This window comes from Vidua macroura, chromosome 9, assembly GCF_024509145.1.
Source record: "Vidua macroura isolate BioBank_ID:100142 chromosome 9, ASM2450914v1, whole genome shotgun sequence".
NCBI lineage: Eukaryota > Metazoa > Chordata > Aves > Passeriformes > Viduidae > Vidua > Vidua macroura.
Window position 1 is genome coordinate 16107712 of NC_071579.1, and position 25588 is coordinate 16133299.

General features: G+C 37.7%; 1 protein-coding gene across 2 annotated transcripts; it reads right to left on the reverse strand.

The window, feature by feature from the left end:
• Positions 1–405: 405 nt before the first annotated feature.
• On the reverse strand, positions 406–24219 carry MTF2 (metal response element binding transcription factor 2). Of its 2 annotated transcripts, none has more exons than XM_053985185.1 (15): positions 24059–24219; positions 14006–14204; positions 13777–13858; positions 12456–12551; positions 11971–12071; positions 11491–11639; positions 10165–10260; positions 9239–9307; positions 8293–8416; positions 5881–5948; positions 5344–5514; positions 4593–4701; positions 4374–4432; positions 4134–4238; positions 406–3335 (listed from the first exon to the last, which is right to left on the reverse strand). In XM_053985185.1, exons 1-15 carry the CDS (start codon positions 24061–24063, stop codon positions 2981–2983), a joined length of 1788 nt encoding a protein of 595 aa, XP_053841160.1. In that variant the 5' UTR covers positions 24064–24219; the 3' UTR covers positions 406–2980. The 2 variants fall into 2 exon arrangements, with proteins under 2 accessions (XP_053841160.1, XP_053841162.1); XM_053985187.1 differs by lacking the exon at positions 24059–24219 and adding an exon at positions 23669–23687.
• Positions 24220–25588: the final 1369 nt, after the last annotated feature.

A 25588-nucleotide genomic window follows, 5' to 3' on the forward strand; every position in this document is an offset into this window, starting at 1 on the left:
TTATCTCCCCACCCCCTAGACAATAAAGTGCTTGTCTTCACCTCTAAAGGTTTTTTTAATGTATTTGTCTTCATGTTAAATTAAAATACTGACCTTCAGTTCATGTATCATGCTTAAAGATTTTTCAAAATTCCTTCATAATCTCACTCAAAATGCGTTATGCATAGAAAAACCACAGTTTTATTCAAAATTCCTGTTGAAGTTTTGTTGAGAACAATGATTTGACAAATAGTTTGCTATGATGCATATTTTACAGTTCTGACCAGTATTGTGCCATCATTTCTTAGCTGTCTTGTTCATGCGATACCTATATTTTTAGAACTGTCACGAGAGACTTCTATCTAAATGCTACTGTAATACAAATAAAACATAAAGGAAAAATATTAAATATATACATAGAAATGGTTCTAAATCAGTGACCACAACAAGGCTGAATTACATATATTTACACACATGCGTACATACAATGATCACGTTATATCAATATGAAATCATTACATACAGCAACATTTGTCTTTTTCCTTTAGACACACCACTACTACATACAATGAAATTCACATAAAATGAGAAAGGCATTTGTAGGTGTGCTTTAATTACTACTTAGCTCTATCTTCAGCAGCACTATTGCAGCATTTTCCAGTACATGACACCTTGTAACAAAGCATCCCTCAACCATAGCTGGAACACCAGTTAGTGTCTATGTGCAGGGCAAGTGTCTCCAGGACAGGAACAGGAAAGACAGAGATTGGGAAATGATGGATGGGAGGATGCCACCAGGTATGTGCTTCAAGAGTACAGAATCAAAACTCATTCTTCTCTCTCAAAAAATACACACATTTAATGTTGGTCTTTTAATTCTAAGAGAAAAGCAATTCCAAAAATACAAACTGAACATCAGAGTTAAGTCAACCACCACAATAAAATGAAAACAACATTCACAATACTTAGGTCTATGGACAGCTGAAGTTTGACAAGTATTTTCTCCCCACATCTCCCCCACTTAAGTCCCCAAGTACATTCCAATATTTATCGTTAAATGAATCTTTATGAAAAATACTGCTGGTGTTCAGTTAGAATTAAAGGACTTGGATAAAGTGAAACAATAAAGACAAAAATACAGATGGTGTGAGTAAGGTTACAAAGGCTTTACATTTTGCATTATCTCAAGATATAAACATTCAAAAATTAACATGAAGTTGCTGTGTTATCAAAATATTGCAGCTATAGGCAAGGCAACATTAAATTAATAGCTGAGGGTGTGAGAAAAAACCCACACATTTTAGTGAAGGTAAACAGAAGTGGGAGGTTTTAATTAGCATTTTATAAAGCTAATATAACCCAGCCAGCCATAAGCCAAACACAGGATAAAAAGCTTTCTCTGCTTCCTTTGGCTATAAGGTGACAAAAAATAAACAAACAAACAAAAACAAAACAAAAAATCAGAAAAAAGTCACCTTTTCAAGATGTTCAAGATGAGCAGAAAAAGTCAAATAACCAAGTAATGGAATAAGTAAGTACTAACTCAGGCAGTACACTTTAAACCACTCTGTCATTTGCTAATGTTACATAATTTTATTTTGGTGGCAAACTGTAAGCATGTATGAAAACTAACCGTATACAGTACAGTGAATAACCACCAAAGTAAAAATATTCTTCTGTTTACTCTTTGGCTAAAACCCCCTCAAAAGTAGCAGACAAAGAAAAAACATCTAATACTGGCAAGAGATTTTTGACTTTTTTAACAAGTAAAATAATCTTACCAATTTAAAACTTGGTACATTTTATAAACACAAAAGAGGTAATGTTGTAATAAAATCAGTAATGTTACTTCAAATGGCAACATTTGTTGACCCTGTGCAATAATACACTTCGTTCATACTACATTTATCAAAATATGACTGTTCTACATGTATGTAGAAATCCTGCATGACCTCCTGTCAACTTACTTTATAACTGGGACATGAAATTTACAATCAGAGTGCCACAAGAGCTTTCAAATTGTTATTTCCAGTAGAATTAATTTCAAATCTTCAGATCCTGTATTATTTTTTAGCTGTTAATTCAAATGGAAAATAATGGAATGTAGAGCACATGAACATCAATGACTGCACCCACTGCCAGAACACGCTGCACTGGTTGGACACTTTTCCTTAATACATAAAAAGCAACAGCACCCAATAAGCCTGAGAAGAAATGCTGCTGTGTAAATACTGGCAACTATTCCTGAAAAAGAATTATGGGATGTATTCTCAGAAGCTGACTGATCCCATAATTTGTATTGCATAGGTCACAATCACACATCTATATACACGCCCAGGTCTGTGTGTGCATATACACCTCTGTATATATGCACACACGCGCACACACACGCACACAGAGAATATATTAAGAAGACAATGAAGTCTGGTCACAGAGCAATTTACAGGCTCAATATATTTTTTCTTTTTTTTTTTTTCTTTTTTTTTTTTACACTTTGTTTGAAAGAAAACTTCAGTATTTTACAGTCTTCAGTAGGCATTATATACACTGCACTTATGAAATCTAGAAAGTATTGAAATAGAAATACATTTCTGCAAACATTTGGGTAAGAAAACAAACCAAGATTTTTTCAAATATTTGTGCTATCTACATAATATTTTCTCTAAATCACAATAACTGTATCCATGGAATGTTCTCTAGAAAACGTCATCTTTTTTTAAACACCATGCACATTTTTAAGCAATTGTAACCCAAAATATCCCAACCTAAAACAATCTAACAAGTTCAGATTAAAAAATTTAAGTCTCAGATCAGATTTTAAAAAGATAAGTCTTTATCACAAGAGCTGTAATGATAACAATTACATGTTAAGGCTAAACTGGTTTTGTTTTTTGTTTTTTTTTTTTTAGAAGCACATTTAAAGACCATTTCTCTCGTGGCTCTGCATTATGAACTGTACTTACAGATGACAGTGCAGTGAACATAATGTTCAGTCCTACAGTCAGGATGCAGTTGCTCCTTCCCACTCCACAAGATACTGCACCTTTCCATCAAGTGTCACCCGACGAGCCAACACGCGGTATTTTTCCCCACAAGCTATCCTACCTGCTGCACCAAAATAACTAGTGATGGAGTTCTTCAGATGATTGAGCTGTAACTCCTGATCTGCTAAGTTGTTAAGTATCTCTGTATTGAGTTCATCATACTGGTAATCTTCCTTGCTCTCATCATCTTTTACAATTTCTGAATTTTGAGTCTGGAGTGCTTTTCGTGGAAAGCGGCCTCTCCTCCTCAAATGTGGTATTGCAGCAGGCCAAGTTCGTCCTGTACGAGTCCTTTTTCTCGAGTCAGATAAACTATTGAAAATAAAACCCCACAGCATTAACTCCAAGGGAATTCAAAATGTATGCTCTATCATCTGGTATTTCCATGCCACTCATGTAATAATTGCACTCCAAAAGTACTTACTGCCTACAGATAGCTAACTGTAAGTATGACACTTACAGTTGGTAATAATTTCAGAACTCTAAATTAAACATGAGCTTTTTGAAAACTGACTATTTATATCAATAATGCACACAAAAATGACTCATGAAAGCACTCAATAGCATGAACCAGAAAGGGGAGACAAAATACTAAAATCCACGTATGTCAGTAAAAGAGAAATTTCTATTTACTAAACTTGAGACAGGGAAAAGTTTTTGCTTGCAGGAAGGTTGACTACAGTTAATAACTTATTTAGAAACTCTGTGACAGAATTTTTTTCATGCTCTATTGACTGTAGAAAAATCACAGCATACTTAGTATTTTATAACATGAACATACAAACCTACAAAAACAAAAGCTGCTAAAATTAATTCAGAGTACATCAGTTCTTTTGTGACCACTAGAACACTAAGCCCAGCAAATGTTTACACAGTTTAATTCTTTACAGTAAATGTCACTTAGCCACATATTTTACATCAAAAACAATGGTTAGCGAGCACCAGAAAATCCTCTGAGTTGTAAACACAACTATTGAAGACAAATTTTCACTCGTCCTATTTCTTTGTATCTCCCCATGCTATTTATAGCTCTACTTTCAGAAAATTTTATTAAAATTAATACACTGCAAATCTGGATCTTTATAGCAGATAGAGTAACTGAGTAGTTACCTATAATGTCTGGAAATGTTAGATGAGGTAGTTTCTTTCATACTGGCAGCACCTGTGGATTCCACATCTGAGGTATTGGATGAATGTGCAGTTCCATCAGATTTCCTGTTTTGCAAGATAAGAGGTTTGCCATGTAAAAAAATAATCTTCTATTAAAAACTGAGCTGACATTTCAGTAGCAAACAGATAAATTACATGGTGTTACAATGTTTTATAGGAGGGATTTTTCTTTTAATTTACCCAACAGTGCAGGGTAATTCCAAGGCTGGGTTCTCTATCACTGGAACTGGTTCATTATCCTGAGGGTGGAAAAAAAAGGTACTTCAACTTAAATTTTTTTATTGATTTTATTTGAGAGCAAGTAGGGGGAATAGAAATTCATAATAACTTGTTATGTTTTTCTTCAACATTTATGATGCAGTTAGAAAGAAGGGAGGAAGGGGGAAGAAATATCCTTACCAGAGGAGATGACTCTGGAGTTTTGTGAATCATTTTTCTTGTATAGGGACCAGGTGGACGACCTACTGATTTTTTTTTCCCCTTTCTTTCTATACCATTACTTAATTCCCTAGAAGAAAATTTGTATTTTATTCTGTATTACTGTTGATAATTTTCATTGAATACATGTTTTCCTTTGGCAATGAATATACAATTAGATGTTTATTTCTAAGACATTGTATTAAATGAGGTTTTTCTGGCAAATCAAAATTTGCAGGTACAAACCTACATAGTTTTGTCTTTATAATAACATAACAGATTCAATGTATTTCTAGGGACATTACTGATTCCCAAATGTTGAAGAGGAATGAACAAGTGTTAAATATAATTTATTCATATGACCACACTTGGTGAAAAAGATGGCACATTTACCAACACAAGTTACTATTTCACAACATACTTCCCTTGAGAATTCTAGTTAGATTATTGCTTAAGAGATCCAGTAAGGCAAAAGGTTTTGTTTCCCAAATGACTCCAGAGTTGGGATATTTTCTATTGTTCTTACTGCTAAATTTCATGTTGACTTTTTAGAAGAATCCTAATAGAAAGTTAAGTGCATTTGCTCTAAGACCTTGTTCTCAGAAATAATATGCCTTTACAATTATTTTTATAAAAAAACCTTCTACAAAGAAAAGGTTTTTGTTGGTGCCAAAAAATACCCTAAGTAGCCCAAATTGACCACAGCACAGCTAAAATGACTGGGTTATTTTACCTCACATCAGGGATTGGTTTAGATGACTTTCTGCCTTTAATTTTGAACTCATGTGAAGTTCCCTCTGGTTCTTTATCAGCCTTTAAAGCAGCATTCGGTGGCACGGGAGGGACTCGAATTCTCAAGCCAAACAAATGCTTCTTTTTCTTTATTTCTTTTCCAGACATAAACCTAGATGTGAAATTATTTGTTAAAATTCTGATCCCAGGGAACACAACTTTTAAAATAGGAGAGTACAAGCAAAACAAATTTATGCAAAGAGAATATTAATTTAAATGCTACTTTACTCCCCTCTTTACCCCATCGCAATCCTCCTCCTCAAAAACAGAATGTGAAGTGGAAGGAGGATGGAAGTTAAAACAATTCTCTTGGTCTGGGTCACAATCAAAATAGCTAAGCAATGTTATAGTTTGAAACAGAATTATTTAAAACTTAAAATGCTATCTACAGCCAGAGTGACTATCACATAGACTGAAGACTGTAACCGAAGATTAAGTAGGCAAGCAACATTTAAAACAAAAAGTACCAATAACTTACATAGTCTTGTAATCATTTAATGCCTCCAGGACATGCTCATATCTTTCAGATTTTGGTGTGTCTGCCAGCTGTAAAGTATTAAGAAATCATTTAACCTCTCAAATTCTTTAGTAATACAAAGATTCCAGTTACTCTTAGACACTGTAACTATAGATTTGAATGTGAAGTACATTAACAAAATATTAGCTCTGGCTGCATATTAACCATAATCCCATACATTCTGTGATTTACATCCACAGAATTAATGCCAGGATCAAGCCCAGGACATAGAATGAGTTTCACTTTTAAGAAGTACAAGAAAAATATTTCAAAATCATTTAGTATAATGAGGGAATATAACACTAGATTGCTCTCCCAAGACTCCTAACAAAAAATCTTCTGTATGTACTCCTAAATTAATTGAGATTGCAGAGCATAACTATATAGACAAAAGAACCTAATTATTTATGATAATTATGGCAAAATCCTGCCACAGGACACATTTTTAATACTACTCAACTTGACACAAAAAAGAATGTAAAACACCCAGAAAAATTATTAAAATTAAAAAACCCCAAACCAGTAGATGTATTTTCATGACCCTTTAGCTAAGACCCAGTCTAACTTCCCTCCTTTCACCAAAGCCTCAAGTAACTAGTCCCTGTCAAGCTTTCAAAACATGAAATCATCTCTCTGAAAATTTGCATAAATAATTATAAAGAAAAGCATAACAAGTATGGTGGGGCTATCACATGGGCACAACATTTATGTAGCGAATGTAAAGATCAGCTTGTTTACATTTATATTTAAAATTAGAATGTTTACATTTATATTTATCTACTTTTCAATTCCATCAGAACTACCGTTATTTCCAGTTACCATGCCAAAATTTGTAAATTTATCTTGAATTATAGAGCTGACAGCAGTTTATAAGCTTCACTATTAATAGGAATACTAAAGACCAGACTGAACAACATTTGCAGCTCAAAGAAACCAACAAAAAACTCAGGATCAGATAATTTCTATAGAATACAGTTCTCCCCAAACAAGACAGAGAGAAAAAGCCAAAGAACTCAATGTGCTAACAGCTAAAAATAAGTGAATAAATATACTCATAAACCCCAACGTTTTTACAGCAAGACTGATAGTCCACCTGACTACTAAAACTAACAGAGGTGTTCAAGTGGTTTTAGCCAAAGAAAGTAACAACTTGTTTTCAATCTTCACCATATGCATTCCATACAATCCATTGCTATCTAGAGGTCTTGCAACACTAAACTACAGAAAACTGCCACATATTTATTGCTTTCTAAATAACAACACATTAAAAATTACTGGCCTAGGAGTTCTGAAACTCTGTCATTTACTACTGTCTTACCTACAGCTAAAATCCTTTTCCTCTTATTCAAGTATAAATAGGTAGAGAAGGAAACTGTCATTTTTAACAGTGGCAATTTAAGGAGATCCCAAAACCCCTAGAATCATTATATTGTACATGTCAATTATTTCTGACTAATTTCTGTTCCCCTTGTTTCCCTAATTAACTGAAGCTAATCAGATTTTTCAAGCTAATTTTTACCAACTTCATGAAAGACATTTAAAATCTGTTCAGAATAAAGTATTGGAATTCCTCCAATACAGCCTATATGAATTTATTCAAAATCAGCCCTTTAAAAATGTAGTATTCAGACTTCATATTAGTAGTTCCCTTGAAGGTGTAGAAATATTAAAGAATTGAAAATACTAATTAAAGAAGTGAGTTTACTTATTTTGGATCTGCCCTTTCCTCCCTCCCCTTTAGTTACATGTTTTTCACAGATTGAGCATAGATGGATTAGAAGCAGAAAGGGGAAGAGCACAGAGTATAATAATGAACTAAAATCAAAATATCTTGACAAGTAGCTGAATCTGACCGCAAAAGGATAAAAAACAAACTGAACACAAGCTGACCACCCCCACTGTAAGAATTAGGAAGGAAAGAAGAAATCTTTGAATACAGTATTTAACACATAAACAATGTGTTACACCTCAGAGACACTGAATGTGGTCTTCACATGCAATATCCTCTGCCTTCAATTCTACATTTAGATTTTTGGGTCAGGGCACATAAAAATATCAAGGTAATAAAAGAACTATGAAACTACAACAGAATGTAGACATGCAGCAGAATAAATAGTTAAGTAATAGAAACTCCCCATGCAAGTAATTAGTTGCATAGATAACTTGAAGAAATTTTACAGTTTAGAAAAATATGCACCACTTGAAAGACATTCTATTTCTGCAAGGACATAAAAAATTGCTATTTGGGATTACCAGATTTTAAGGTACTAAAGGATTTAATATCCAGATTAAAACAGTTCACAGGTTGTCAACTTTCAGGACATATGTATGCACTGTGATTTAGAAACAAGAAAGGGTATTCTACTCACTTACCTCACCAGGATGCAATCTATCCCAGTTTTCATTAATGTAGGCCATAAGTTCAAGCTCCGAATCAAAATATTTCTTTTTATGAATAACACTTAGGTTGTAAAGGCATAGATGTGCTATATCTACCCTAGAATATTTGAATTAAAAAAAAAAAAAAGAGAAAACAATTTTTCTTCCAATTGCTTTCCTTTGAAACAATTTAGCAGAAAAGATATTAGCATTACACAGGTGGAGGTACACAAAGCCCAACTGAAGACACTCAATCCAGACAACACTATGAAGCCTCCTACAATTTCTCTTCAAGTGATTCCTTCTGTTTCACATCTCACTTTCATTTCTGCCTCATCTCATTGTCATGATATTTTTTTAAACTCCAAAATTTTTTAAACTCCATGGGATATGTAAGCAAGTCTGAATTCATACTTGAATGTAACAGTTCTGAATTCATGCAAGTATTTTGGTGAATTAACATTTAACAAGGTAATTTCCACCATGTATTTGTTAGCACTAGGTATATATGCACTAAATTGGATATAATTTCTATTACAGACTAGTTCCATTAAGTCTATTCAAGCAAACTATTATAAAATGTATCAGGACATGTGCTCTAGTACTCACTATGTTTGGCTTAGATAATACAGCAGGATCCTAAACCTGCAAAAAACACTTAAGATATCTCAATCTTCATATACTCAACAAGTGAGTAGTTGCTTGTTACTTCACTGAATGATCCCAGGATTGAATCCCAAGAGCATGCAATCACAATATATCTCTACCCTTAAAGACAAACTTTGAAATAAATTTATCCCTGATCATACACAGCAAGAATGAGTGGGGAAACAGCTCAAGCTAACAAGCAGATTTCCTTTTTAGCAAGGAGAACCAGAACACCAAAAGGAAAAGCAGAGCATGTATTCAACTCACCCTTTTTTTTTTAATTCATACTTACCATCTCAGGGGTAAACGTTTGAGGTATTCTGGTCCAGAACTGCAAACTGAGCAAATGAACGTATAAAACCTAAAAATACACACATATGTATATGTACACGAGTCCATACACACACAGGGTTTTAACACTCTGAACATGAAAAAAATGAAAGTTAAGTAAGCTGGAAACACAGCCATATAGTATTTGTGAGTCCCTTTATTCTTTATCTTACTTTAGCAACTTCTGTAATCTGTGCTGGTACCTACTGGGCCAGATACATGGCACTTCTTCGATTCACCCTGCTACCACCATTTCATTCTGCCTGAGAAAGTCCCTCAACCTGTATCAGTAAAGATGCTCTGTCATGTCCCCAGCACAATCTCTCAAATGCAAAAACCTGTGCACCAGTGTAAATATGCATTTTAAGGATCCATATAATTTCTGGGTCCTAACTCAGTTCCTTCATACAAACATTCCAGAAAACTTCCCACATAAAATTATAATAAATAATGAATGAAATGCTCTTTGATTCTCTTCTCCAGTTTTCCTCTTTCATCTGGTGCAAGTGCTCCAAGTTCCTCTTAAAATAAAAGCACAGACCAGCACTCTTTAATTTCTTTTTGTCCTAACTCCTCACACATGAACAGAGGATGTAGAGTTGCACTTATTGTATAAAGGATTTCCACACAAAGGCAGTAACAGCTGCAATCCAACTCTCCACTGGTCACCTCTCTACCACCCACCACTACATCCTGTTCATCTGAGATGAAGAACTGCATTTTCCTGGCACCCAAACACAGGCTGTCTTGTGTATAAACTTCTACTAAAAACTCAGCCCCTTTTGGAAAAATACTGTTGTTATAGATGCCCTAATAAAAGCTCACATGTGAGACTTCCCTCACATTCTAAATAAATACAACCAACAAAATACAGCTTAATTTTCTTACCTGTCACCAAAAAGCATTGGCTTTTGGAGGCACTGCACACAAGCCTCATGAAACCACTGTTTACATTTGCAGCACTGCAACATCTTTAGATACCAGCTTCAACAACAGAAAGAGACATAAGATGTGTTTAAAAAGTTACCGAAAATTGTTTCTTCATTATATTTAAATTAAATAGGAAGGGATCTTTTGACCCAAACTGATTTGCACAGTTTATAAAACAGTCATCTCTATGGATATTTCAGTAACATTTAGTTCCATAATGAATTATTAGAAAATACAGACAGGAATAATAAAAGATAGCCTAGTAAAAGAATTAATTAAGTTATTAATTTAAGAAAAAACCTATTTAATTTACTCTGACACACACCTTTTAATTCTCAGTAAGAATTCAGGAACTCTAAACAAGCTCCTTCTGACATACTAGATTAGCTTCCCTGTTATTTTCTAAAGCACAACTCAACTGCATTAAGTCACAAAATTTGTTCTGGGGATCCAGCTACTTGAATCCTCAAAAGAAACCTCATAGTTTACACCTTTTCCTTTTTCAGCTTCTCCCTTGAGAAAAGGAACCATGCAAAACTGACAGCCATGTTTGTTCAAGTCTCAAACCAGAGCTTTGTTCTCCGTGTGTACCCTCAAAAACTTTGCTTTTTTTGTGGGACTCTTTACTTGCCTTGACCTCAAATCTCCAACACTATCTTATTCTTTCACTCATTCATGCAGACACCAGAGTACTCATCTCTACCTGCTTAAGAAGTCCTCTTCATTCCTATCTTGTAAAAAAGAACCAGCAGAGGACTCTGTAATGCCATAAGAGGAGGGGGAAAAAAAAAAAAAATCTTTCCCCCGCCAGTCACTGAAAACCAGGACATGACATCATGGTAGAATCAGACAGCTGTCTGTTGCAACAAAATTTAATAAACTAGGTACATTTATTTTTGTGATTTATGATAGAGCTGAGTTAACATCAGAAACAAGAACTGCAAGCTCATCAACAAACAACTCCATCCAAACTCAACACATCAACAGTAGCAACACAAAAAAATTTCTTGCTCATTACAGAATGTACTGTGATGATCTGTGATAGTCACATGACAAAATTAAAACAAACCAAAATATTTTATGGGAGAAGAAAAGATGTATTTCCCACTGTGAGACACTTCAAAAATGTATCAAGAAATCAATAATCCCACTTTGCATGCAGCTTCTGATATGTACACACAACAGAAACAAAACCTAACAAGTTCACAAGGAAATCTAGAAGAAAAGAGTCCAAGTTTGTAGCTGCAGTAGAGAAAAGTTCTTACATATTATGCATTTACTTACTCTCCAGGTCCTCCACAATAGCAGTAACACTGCTGGACATTGGTTTTATGACCTGCGTCCCACTCAAGGTCTGTTGCATTATATGGTAACGTTTGTTTCATGACTTGCAGTGCTTTGGCATTTGGTCCTTTCTTAAGTGCACCACCTCTCTGGGCCAAAACAGATACATTAGTTTACAAAAAACAGTCATGTATTTCTGAAACTTTCAAAGCTTTTCATGTGATTGTAGAAAAATTTTCATAACTTTCAAGTCAAATATTCTCAGGTTTATTTATGTTTTAATACTAGCATGTTTGTTTAAAAGTGTAACATTGCCAATTTCTAAAAATAGCATTACTTCTCAACATACAAAATTTTCGTTCAGATCAAAGATAAAAAAGAGATCACTGAGAAAAATGCCCTATCTTTTTATGGTTTAAATTTCAAAAACAAAGACACATGCAATATGAAATGTATTAACATTTTTTTCTAGAAACACACCTTTGTTGTTGTTGCAAAGACACACTGTCGACAGAGCCATTTATCATCTGATTCAATCACGCTGGAATCAATATTTGGTGTGTGACACAGCTGATGGTAACCTGTATTAAAAATGATCAGCCAAACTGTTATTAAAATGACAAAAGCATACACGGAATCAACTATGTTTCCAAAAGCACATAACTTAATGCAACTATAGGGCATTATGCATCATTAAGTGCCAAAAACCTGAACAAAAAGATTGGTAACACATTCAAAATGGTCTTTTAAATTTTCTTAGTAGAAAAAAATAATCTTGACTTACAGAACAGATGTTAGTCACTTTAACATGGATTATCATCTTTCACTGAGCTGTTAATAGCCACTAAGGGCTACAAAATTTAAGATCAGTTGAGCAGTCAGGCATAGGCGGGCAAATATCCTCCTTTGTGAGACAAATCAAAACATTTTTTAAAATGCAGTAAATAGAAAAAAAATCTAGTTACCTTGCCCACATTTATCACATATAACCATTTCATTTGGTGCTTCTGAATACTCTTCCTGACATATTGTACAGACCATTTCCCCACTCTCAGTGGCTCCTAGACAAAGATGAGATCGTGATTTTTTTATATCTGCAGTTGAAACAGTTACCACATGTATAGCCTTCTTCATAATTTCACTTACAGATATATGCATTGTAGAAACATATTGTTACAGTGACAAACTTCTTAATAAGAACATATTCAGACATTTTGTACAGACTGTGTTATAAATATTTACATCACTTACTATCAGCTATCAGATATTTATAGGCTTTATATTGCCTACTGACTATGCAGTCCATGGTTCCTCAACATCAACAATAAAAATTCAGTAACTGAACAAAGAATGCAAATTTAGGATAAAAATACCTAAAAATAAATACTCTCTGAGTTGGAACGGACCCATAAGGATCATCGACTTGACATTTTCTCATTTTCATTATTAATTTTGATAGTTAGGATAAATGAATCAGAGATTATAAACTAGTACTACATAGAAGCAGAACAGCAGTTTTTACAAGCTTCAAGAAATAAATCAGTTGATTTTTTGCTATTACAAATACAAAGCTTTTCCTTTAAGTAGATAATGTTTAGCTTAAACATCAAGAATCAACAAGAGCCAGAGCAGATTTGCATTGTGTTTGCACAATGAGGAAATTGTAATTTTCAGAAGAAATTATCATCCGTGCTTCATTAGCATTAGGTTATAAAAACATTAACTAGTACCAAAATGTCTGAAAACCAATAAGGTTTATACAATATGTACCTCACTTGATAACTACACATTTCTTTATTATCACAGGTATACTCCAAAACCTGTAATGGTTTCTTATGTGCAACAGTTGTAGTGCTCCTTTTAAGTGTCAAAACTCTGTTCAAACATAAGATTAACCAAGTTTTAGTTTCTTTCCATATTATGTAGTTTCAACTGAAAACAGTACAAAGAATGCAAACTTGGTGTAAATTAGGGTCTGGAATTTTCTGTTAAGGCAGAGAACACAATCCACCCCCACCCAAACAAACTCAAATGTGATTATTTTTAGGAGTCTTCTCTAAGTCACACACGTGTGAAAACAAACAAACACCCAAAACAAAACAGTAACTTCAATGACAGTCGTTTGAAAATATTTTTTTCTTATTTGTTTCATTTTTGTTCCCGATTCACATGAAATTGTATCACTCTTTAGAATAAAAGAATATAATATAATAATCTTTTTTAACAGATAACAGTAATCTAAACAAATAGGATACCAAACAACAACTACTTCATGGAAGTTCTTGCCTGTTTGTATGTCCTTCCAGAGAACCCAGGATTTGGAACTGTCTTCAAATATAATGAAGCAGTTCTGTTTCAGTTTGTTTATCTGAAAGACAGAAATACAGTGGAAGCCATGAGTAAAAGCACCAAACAGAAGAATGTATTTAATACTACATAAGTGAGACGATAATACTGCAATTTTCAACAGTATGTGACACTTTAAGACTCCAGTGAAATTAAAAAATGTGCTTACCTTTTTGATAGTTCCAAGATAAAACAAGCCATCTGACCATCTAGCTAGGACATCCTGACCTTCCTCAAATTTACAAAGTGGCTTTTTGGCTTTCTGTCCATCATGTACCGACAGCTTGGCCAGAGATGCGGAGCTCTTATGGCTGCGACGTAAAGGAGAGCGCTTATGGACCAGTGAATTTCCCACCGCTGCGGAGTCTCTGCGGGAAGGCAAGCAAGAGGAGAGGTAACAGAACTGGGTTAAAGGAACATGACCAACTCCAGAACTCCAGGTCACAAAAGACTGCTCGTCTTCTCTAACTTTACACACCTTTAGTAGCACTGCCTCTGCTACTATGCAAGTGTACAAAATCTGAAAGAACAAGTTTATAAAATAAGTGTTCTAGGAAATCAACTAATGTAAATGAGGATGGGGATGCACAGACTTCCCAGCTCAGAGACTCTTTATAAAATCACCAGAAGCATTGAGAAACACATCAAAAACATTCAATACAGGAGAACGTATACAAAATTCAAATCACTGCCAGTTTTCTAAAATTCCAAGGAAGCTAAAAAGATCCCAAGCCAATTCTAACTGCATTACCTTGGCTGGGAGAGAACAGGTTGAGCATTATGCTGGCTCAAGGTAAACACTGAGGTACCTCCAACACAGAATCAGGCAATGCCACTAAGCATAGCTGTAGAGCTTTCCAGCACAGGAAGAAATTCTACATGTTGAATTTCTTATGTAAAATAAATTTTCCTCTCTGTTGGAGTAAGGGTGGAAAACAATAAGGAAGGAAAAACAGATCTTGCAACCTTTCTTCATACATTAAACCCAAAATTGTAAGTTATTTGTATCAATAAGCATTTTCCTCATATATTCCACAACATATAGTCTATCTATATGTAAGTGTGGATATGCTTTTATGTCAGACTATCTGTCAAACACTACACTTCAATTAAAGCAGTAAATCAGAGAAAATTATAAAACAGGACCACAAAGTGCACAAGGAAGAATCTCATAAGTAATACTTAGAATTTGAGACTATGTAATAAAGTTACCATTTGTATATCCAAATGTACTCTCTCTAGAAACTACATGTATGTGTAACTAGGATGCAAACACAGTTAGGGATCCGGGAATTAAACAGGATACAGTCAACTGAAGAGCAGTTTCACCTCACTCAAGATATATTATCAGCACCAGAAACATTTGAATTAATCTCAAAACATCGACAAAAGCAGTAAACCAATTAATGTCCCTTATAGTTTGAGAATTTCTATACAGATATTTGAGAAGTTGCTCTACAGCTTCAAAGAGAAAGGTATCTTCTCTCTAAAGAATTTACTACTCACAATATGACAATAAAACTGGAAATGTAATGGCTTAAAATATACTATTAAACTGTTTAAACCAAGAAGGTTAGGCACAAGAAAATCAGCTGCTTCAAGCATATTTATAATCAATGTGACATTTAACAATGACATGACAGTAAGAGCAGCTATAATGGGCCTCTGGCATCCTCATGCACAATTGGGACACAAAGTTGAGTCCTGCCTGATCCCAAACACAAAAATATTCAGATGAGTGAGTAGGGAAGACCAGAGGAACAAAAAAATCCTTTGGCTTGTTTCACAGCTGACACCTTATCACTTCATCTGACATCCTTCATCACTGCATCAGAAAATTAAACTGTCATTTTCCATCTTCTCTCTTCATGGTGCAAATAACAATGTCAGCCACCACCCAGCCAGATTTCCCAGATAAAGAATCTTACCAATTCTGCTGCTTCTTCCACAAAAGCCGATTTACTGCTACTTTTCCTCAGCTCTACTCTAACCTCTGATAAATGAGACAGGATACCTGCAGCATTCCAAATAGGTTTACTATAACAGAGTAAAAGCCTGGCAGCCCAGGACACTTACTTTTTGCTTTCTCGGCACTAACATCAGGTTTACAACTGGTTTGACAGAACTACTCTCAGAGAGGTTCAAAGATTTTCTTCCCAATTTTTTCTGGGGTTTAAGACCCTAGAAAAAGGTAGGTTAGCCTAGCTAGGCTAGCCTAGAAATAGGTAGCTATTCCTGCTACAAGGCAGGAATATATACTCTTCTTTTCCAGTACTTGAAAATGTGTGAAAGATCTTGTACCAAATACACAAAAAGACAAATTCATTTATCATAAACAGTACAGACTGTCACTTTAAAACAACTGTGAGCTTTATTTTTTAAAAAGTCTTTAAAAGCATTAAGTACAAAAGTTTGTCTCACAATGCCACTGAAGCACAACAAAAAAAAAAGTGCATAATTTTCTGGCACAAAACACTTAAATGAATCTATGCAGTCATTATATAACAATGTAAATACACAATAGCAGCTTCAGACCCTGAAGAACCTTGATACCCAGCAAAGATGTAAGCCAATAAGCCAGACACTTCTCCATTGTCCACACTGCTCTCTTTGTGAGTGATGGCAGTGCTGAAGTGACAACTAAACAGCTCATGAAGCAGCTCCTGCTGTGGCAGTTCATGGTTTATCTCAGACACTGAAAATAGGGTTAGTTATTACAATAGGCTGACAGTAACTTCACAGTTGCTTGCCACACAGATAGGAAGTTTCTCTCCAGGGAAACATTCCCTCAATGTTTTTGACTGCGATTAAGTAGGAAGTCAACTCCTTTAACAAGTTGACTTTAATGAAGAGGGCATAAGTTACTTAAAGTAGGTGTCTCTGAAGTATCTTTTGGAGCCACTGCAAAAGAAATGCAGTGTAAAAGCTACATGCATAAAATGTTACTAACTTGCCCATCTGTCTTGTCACAGCTCTAACTGTTGTAGTAGAATGCCAAGAAGTCATATCTACCATTAAAATAAAACTTTTGTTGGAAGTTCAAATGCAAACTGAATTTTAAAATTGGCAAGCGAGAAGGTTAAAGTTCCACATTTTCCAGCAACTTGCTTTCCAGTCTTTCTTAAAGTTAGCTTCATAGCACCTTCCTAACATATAATATGGTTAACAACAAAATTAGTAACCTTGAAATAACAATTTCCCCACGATCTTAAACACTTTTCTCTAAGAGCTTATAACTGCACAATATCCATCAGATGCACTGTTTTTCAAAAAATCTTCTACAATAAAAAGATCTATGTTATCTCATTTAACTTTCACAACCAAGCTACACTGCATGTCATACAGTATGTATGGCTTTACATCTATTACTCAATGTTAATTATGTTGTGCTGTATTCTTATTCTAGCACTTAAAATGCAAAATCAAAAAAAAAGTACTTATATACCCATACAATCTTTCAGCAGTTAGTGGTGGCAGTCAGTAAAACATGTCTGCACACTGATATATGTTTGAAAATAGAAATGCAGTTCCACCTTTTCTTGAGAAGTTGATGCCATGAAGCACTGAAAATGCTCACTGATTTTCACCTTGGAGTCTAGACCATGGCCAGAGATATTCTCAAGCAAGACAGGCAGATGGATACCTTCTATTCATCTGCTTAACAAATTAGTTTATAATATGTTGCAGAAGCAGAAGATTAATAGTCATTACCAACAAGAATGGCAAACTCCCTTCCAAAATCAACTACCTAAATCAGTCTGATTTATGAACCATAAGCAGTTACTATGCCTAGCATTGTATTTATCAAAATTTGATTTGTTCGTTTTGACTCACTTGTAACTCTAACCTCTTTATCAGCAGTTACAAAATTTTGGTGTACCCTTGGTACCTCTACTCCTCTACCTCTACAGCTATCCTACAGAAAGAAAAAGTGGAAAAGCTGGGGGAAAAAGATGTGAAGAGGCTGGAAGATTAAAAAAACTGAGCATTCTTGTTTCCAAGCGTCTTTTTCTTAAGATCATTCATACTCCTGTACTCCTTCAGTCTCAACAATTCTGTTAAGACAAATTCCCTTGACGGGTGGTTGTTTTTGGGTTTTTTCCCCAGCCATCTCAGTTCACTGATCTGTTTAACAGAACAGTTTGTAAGCACAACTGAATAAATGCAAACAAGCAACTTGGGACACAAACCTCCTGCCAGAGTGCATGACTGAACTAGTCAGGTTCACTAACAATCCATACAATTTCAGGAAACTTTTCGAGAAGAGCCGCCTGATTCATAAATGCTGCAACAGTAACAGATGATAGCTACCCTATCCGTTTTTGGAAGCATTAAAGATACTAAGTTTTAACAACAAAGTGCCCAAAGAACATTAAGAGAAAATTTTAATCCACTTACAAAACTCAAAGTGGGACAAATAGCTCATTTATTCCTAGTAAATACAAATCACAGTGAAGGGATGATTACTTTAAAGATTTATCAGAAGGGAATTCAGATAGAAATCACACACAGAGCATTCTACTAAGATACCCCACAGAGGTTTAGGATCTATCTCAAAAGTGGAAATGTGGTATCCCAAAGGAAAGGAAAATATAGTGAAAGACCTTATGACAACCGGAGATAATCACTTCAGATTCTGAAAGTATGATGTTACTGCTGATTAATTGCAAATTTTTTTTGGTCTGAAGTTGCAAACTAGCCCTTTATTACCCTTTATTAAAGAAAATTGAACTATGAATAAGTTGTAAGATGCTGTAAAACACCAGCAGCCTGTTCTTCTCTCCTTAAAACTGGAAAGTTAACATTCACATGGAATGAGGGGAGTGGAGGTGTAGCAAGGGCTCAGAACACAGAAAACTCATGGCAGTTTCACACATGGCTTATCCAATACAGCAGCTTGCTCCCTTCCCAGCAGCTCTGGAATAACAAGCTGGCTTCTCCATTAACTTCCTATTCAGTTTTCTTTCCTTAATATGAATTTACTGACTGATATTTAAAACAAATTGAAGTACCTCACAGAGAGATCTGCTGACTAAACAAGCCAGGTACACAACAAGTGCTCACAGCTAGAAGACAGCAAAAAAGGGAAATTAATCTTGTCTGAGAGTAATAATCATAGCTTGTTTACCCAGCTCCACATAACCAAGCTAAAGCCATGTTTCCAAAATTGCCTGTGACCTCCAGCTGGAGAAATGTTGGATCCTGACCACATTTCTTCTTTTCAGCTTCCCCACTATTTATGAGACCTCATACCAAGCATTATCTGTTCACCTAGGCAAACGTACTTTCCTCCCCCAAATAAAAAGATTCTGCTGGGCCAAGAAGACAGTCAAAATTAACAGTATGACAAGACAAACTTAAGTTAGCTTCCTCCACCAACCCAGGTCCCAACTTCAGATCAGGTTGGTAACAAAAAAAAAAAAAAAAAAAAAAATCACTTCGCTGTTCATAATACCAAAATGATTGCAACAGTCACTTTTCAATTACATCTAAACAGGCTATTATACCAGTACATTGCCATTAACTTTTATTAAGCAAAGGATCAAGTACAAATCCAGATTACAGTCTATCCTCTACACTACTTCATAGACTGAAATAAATACTGCTTTTCCAATGTGCCATATCATACAACATCTACAAAACACACTTGAAGCTCCTTATCTTTACCTATTCTGCATGCTGGTAAAATCAAAAGCTAACTGTACCAAAGAAGGGCAAGGGGACTCTAATCTAAGCATCACTCAGTCTAGAAAAGCAGAGAGTAATGACTGGGGGTAAGAAATACATTATCAAAATTACCTTCAGCTTTAAGTGTTGTTTAGGATAATACAATAATTCAGGGTGGAAAGGCTCTCAGGAATTCTCTAGTCCTGCTCAGCATAGCATCAGACATGATGCTAAACCAAGTGGCCACACAAGCACCCTGTGCCCCTGTTTCACTGCTGAGCTGCTGGGGAGGGAGATGTTCCCTCCCTCATCAGAATTTCTCTTATCTCAATGTAGGCACCTCTTATCCTCCTGCCATGTAGTGCTGTGAAGAAACGAATTGCATCACACTAATTTTCTCAAAGGAGCTGGAAGGCTGCAGTTATGTCTCCCTGAAGCTGAATGAACCTGGCTCTCTAAGGCCCCTCTCACAGGGCAAGTGCTGCAGTTCCTATCCTGCTGGCCCTACACCAAACTCTTCTAGTTTGATGTCTCTTGCAGTGGTAGCACCAAAACACAGCATTCTACTGAGATGCTGTCCAATGACTTTTGCATAGAAGGAAATAATCATTTCCCCTCAGTCTTCTACTTCTGTTATTACAGCCCAGGATACCCCCTGCCTTAGCTCACAGGACACAGTGCTGGCTGATATTCTGCTTTCTGTCTGTCAGATCCCCAGCCAATCATAGCCTGGGGTTTCCTCTTCAGATGCAGGACTTTGCTTTCTTATCTGTTGAATTTCATTAAGTTCATGCTCAATTTCTTCCTTCAGCCTTGCTGAAACTGAGGCTGGATGAGGTTCTCCCCATGTTCAAAAACCCTGCCATTTTTAACACAGAAGGTGGTCAGGCTGTTCAGGCCATGATGTACATTTTTGGTGACTGTTACCAGCCATCACCTTCCCATGCATCCTCCAGGAAGACTTCATGACATCCCTAATGACCAAGTGAAGCTAACCAGCCTGTGTTTCCCTGGGTTGAACACTTAAGCCCTTTCCAAAGATGGGTGTAATATGTACAATTCTCTAATCATTATGGATTAGCCCTGTTCTTCACAACCTGTAATAGTGAGGAAGAGCCCTACAAGAACATCACATAGTTTCCTTGGTGCTCTTAAAAGCAGCCTGGTCCCATGGGCCTACATGAGTCAAGTTCACATGTTTATTCAAACATGCAGCAAGTCAATTCATAGGCCACTCCAGCAAAGCTTAACAAATCCACCATGGATAGAGGTTAAAATATCATTTAAGGCAGAAGAGCTTTGTCCTACCAATGATGTCAGGGTAACCATTCTGTAAAAGCCGCTCCTTGTCACCAAGACGAGAAATTGTAATTTCCTTATTCTTAGTTTTAACCAGTCAACCCTACAGTACCCATGATTATCAAATTATCTGATTTCACATAATGCATTACTATCCCAATAGGATCCCAATAGGATGCTTGGCTTTAGTGAGGGTTTTAATTCTTTCAAAGGGCCTTATATTTTGGCTATGATTTTCTTTCTCTGAATTCTTCTGTCTGGTCAGACTCTTTAGGGAATTCTCTAGTTATCACAGAATATCTTTTCATTTGTGAGTTTTTAAAATAGAGCCATGCTTTCAAAAGTATATACATCACATTAAGTGGCAAAAGTAATAATTTTTGCTTCTAAGAAATAAAAAACTGGTAATAAAAACTGAGGCCCCACAGCACATTAATCTGATTAGCAGTTATGTCTATGAATCTGTTGCATATCAGAAAGAAGTTTGGCCAGAGGACTCAGGGGAAGTGACTGACTGTGACACAAAACTTGTTAGACCTCATCTAGATAGAATACTGTGGTTTTGCTCTCTGACCCCATGAAATATGACTGTCCTTAATAACATTGATGCATACTGTTAAAAAGAGGTGGTCATCAGGATAAGTGTACTCCCATGTTCATAATACTACAATCATTTGTGATTTTATTTTTGCTCACATTCTCCCTCAAGAAATCTTAAATAACTAGAAGTGTTTTAAATCTCTTTGATATAAATAGTGAAAGGATTAGAGTTTAAAAGACCATTACAGAATAACATATTTATTAGGTAGGGAAGAAAGACAGGGCAGTCGTGTACTGCAAGAGCCATTTGTTTAGAGTTGATCATATGTTTGTACATGAAGGTACAGGGACAAAACAACGGTACCGGGTCACAAGACACCTTTTCTGACCAAAATTCCTCTTAACTGTATCCCCAGCACTTCTGTGAGTACACCAACTGCCTTTTGGGCTTCTACAGTATCCAAACCCAGTACATGCAGCAACAGACCTAAGGGAGTGTGAGCCCTTAAGGGAGTGTGAATGTGAGCCCCAACAGACAGTATGCTACCCTGCTCTGGGAGAAGTGGGGAAGAAAAAGGATTTCAGAGCTGACCAAAATAATGATAAACTTTTCTTCTTTAAGGTTAGTCTGCAAGAATAGCAGCCTCCATAAGCATTCCACAGAATTTAAAAAATAAATAGATCTAAAACATAAGCCAAGTAGTGTTATCCTTGAAGATATTTAGCTAATGAAGTATGTTGCCTTCTCTCAAAGACAGTTAAGCATCTTGATTTCACTCTTCCATTGAGATTATCTCTCCAGCCATACCTGTGGTTTTATAATTCTTCTCCTGTTGTGTTTTGCTCAAAGACACTTCCCCTCCATTTCCAGCAAGAAAGGCCTGTGAAGAAGGTGAAACCAACTCTGCAGCAAGGCCAGTGGCCGCTCACACAAAAAATGTGGTCAATTCACAAACAAATCAAAGATTCATACTGGCTTCTAGTCACATCTCCAAGCTTCCTTCTCCACAACTCACATGAGGAGCACAAAATATGCTTCAGTGCCTCTACATTAATTCACATCCATCTCCAGGGAATACTCAAGTCCACTGTCCACTAGGAAATTAACTGAGACTTATTTGTTACAGCTGCTCTTCTCATAAATTTTACCTGACCTCCTGGTGCAGGGAAGGACAAACATAAGTTCATACTAACTACCAATACACATCTCTTTCACCTATTAAGAAAATAGACATACCCTGCTGACTAGCCATACCCTGCTGACTAGCCATATTAAGTCATATGAGAAGCATCTAGATCTGATTTTAAATTCTTTCCAGAAGAGAAAAGGCAAGTTGTTGAGAAGCCATACACCGGTATTTGACAAAATAAGGGTTAACTGTGGAAAACATTACTACATTATACTCTCAGCACAGATCCACATTTCACAGCTTGTAGCTCCTTGCAAAGACCCTTCTCATTTTCACTATATTATGCATTTCCTTTCATATGTTCAATCTTTGTTTTCCCTTATTCTCCTTTAAATGAAAAGCTATGAACTCATTAACCTGTATTCTAATAATACAGAAATTAAACATTTCCACCTCCTCTTTTAATCTCAAATGCTTTCAAATTAAATGTAATTTGAGCTCTCAAAAAAAAAAAAGGACAAATGTTACCAGGTTAACTTTTACCAACTTGATTACAGATCAAAAGAAAAAAAAAAAAAAAACAAGAAGGAAACTTTTTTGTTACTATCCCATACTTTTGGCAGTTTGAGTGTATATCATTGATCACATTCCCTTACACTAAAGTCAGGAGAAAACCATGTCATTATCCATTACTACATTTGACCTTTCAAAGTTATGATAAGCTGGGCCTATCACAAATTCCAGAAACAACCACAATGCTACACTGCTTTCCTGGCAGAGCCTTCCATTTAATTATGCAGGCCCTCTACTTCTAATAGCACCCTGATCCTCTATGGATGAACAACAACCCCTGGTATTTCAACACTAATACCAGCGTTCAGAGCATCCAGCACAGAACCATATTGTTCTCTTTCACTAAAAGAGGTATCAGCCCATTCTTTCCACAGAATTCAATACCAAAAAAAGGAAAATGCATTACTGCATACCATTTCAGCCAGCAACAGTTACCACATTTAAGTGGACTAAAAACCTGCTGTGCACATCCAAATCGTCAAGCCTCACAGAAATTAAGAGGTGAGGCACTTCAAACAAACAAAAGAAAAAAAAAAGAAAGAAAAAGCCACACAAGAAAATCCCAAACAAACAAAAAGAAACAAAAAGGCCCCAAACACAAAGTTACCAACGAAAACCACTACCTCTTTGTGCTGCTCTCTTCGCACTCGAGCAAACGCAGCCTACTCGGACAATATCCTTAAAGGAGAAGATGAAAATACAGCTGGCGCGAGGCTGATGGCACCTCACCGCTGCAGCCCCCGGCCCCGCCGACCGGCCCGCTGCCTCCCTCCCTTTGTTTTGGTCACCGAGGAGCACCACTGACCCCTCACATTCGCCTGCCAGCGGCGGCTCGGGAGCTCCCTCCCCCTCCCTCCCTCCCTCCAAGGCCTCGGGCTCCCCGCGCCGGAGCGGGCCCCTCACCGCGCTCGCCGCCGCCGTGCTGGGATGCGGCACCGGCGGCCCGGGCTGCGGGGATCGCGCCCCCCCCACCGCGCGGGCCCGGCCGGCCCTCCCGCCCCCCCACCCCTCACCTCATTCGGTCTCTCCAGTGGTGCCAACCGCCTCATACAGGGAAATCGGCGAGCTCGGGAGCCTCCCCCGGCGGCGCGGCGCGGTGCGGCCGGGCGCTCGGTGCGCAGCGGGCCCCCCGGGCGCGGACCCGAGGCGGAAGGCGGCGAGAGACGGTCAGACCCGCCTCACGGGCAGCCCGGCCCCAGCGCAGCCCCTCGCCATTTTTGTTTCCCGCGGAGGAGGCGCTGGTGCATTCTGGGAGCACAAAGGGCCGCGGCCCCGCCCCGGCGGCCCCGCCTGCGCCGGCAGCGCCGGGGGCGGATCTGTGCGCGCCGCGGCGGAGGGACACGGGCGCAGCGAAGCTTGGCCGCTGCTGAACAAAGAGGGACTATTTTAGGCGTGCGCGCCCGGCGCGGATCTGTGCGCGCCGCCGGGGCTCGCTTTGGCTGGGGCGCTCATTGTTCCCGCCGCACCTGAGGGGATGCGGCAGGGCCTGGGCCCCGCCGCTCCGCGGGATCCCCGGCCGGGCTCGGGGGAAAGCTCCCCGCCTTGGTGGCGTCGGCCCTGCCATGTGGAATGACCCTGGGTCCGCCTTCTTGCCGCGGTGGTTGGCGAGGCGAGGCCCGGACGCGGGACCGGAGGCTGCCGCGGCCGGCCCGTGGGCAGCGGAGAGGACAGTGTGCTCCTCTGCACTGACATCGGGGTGCTGCCATTTTAGGAGATGAGCTGAACCTCAGTTCCAGTTTTTAGCAGCAGCTGTGTTAGCTAGGCTAATGGAACAGGCTGAACAGGGAGGTCGTGGAGTCTCCCTCTGGATTCATTCAAAACCCACCTGGACACATTTCTGTGTTACCTGCTCTAGGTGACCCTGCCTTGGCAGGGTCGTTGGACTAGATGATCTCCAGAAGTCCCTTCCAACACTAACAATTCTCTGATTCCGGAAATATCTTTTGTTTTCCATCATTGTGTTTTGTAGTTGTTCAGACTCCAGTACTGGGCCAGTTTCTCTAGTCCGCATCGTTAAGCACAGCAATTGGTCCAATACTGTGTTTATAAACACTATAAAGCTTGTCCTAACCCTGTAGGGGCCTTTGCTGTGTGCAGCTCAGCCCTGCGCAAGGCCGCAGTGCGAGTGCTCCCTGGATCAGATTTCACCAACTCGTGTCACTCAGGAATGGCTGAACTCAGAAGACTGGATGGGGAATTTAGGATTCCAATCTGTCTCCTGCTCAAACTGCCTAAGTTCTCAAAGCCATCTTCCTTCTTGGGATAAGCAACTGAAACTAAGGTACTGGAGCAGTTTGTCATCCCTGGAAAAGGGCACAGGGAGGGAAGCCTGGGCTTCCCACTGGAGTACAGCTTAGTCTGGCCAGTTCCTAGTTACAACAGAATAAAGTAGTATTTCTAATCAAAATCCCTTTTTCGGAGTTGTTTTATATACAAATTTGAGAGGATAGTTCTCCCTTGGATGCACTAACTAGATGCTGTTCAGGAGTCGTGATGTTCTGCTAAAAACAGACTTGGACAACGCAGAGGGCCCCATTTGCTCT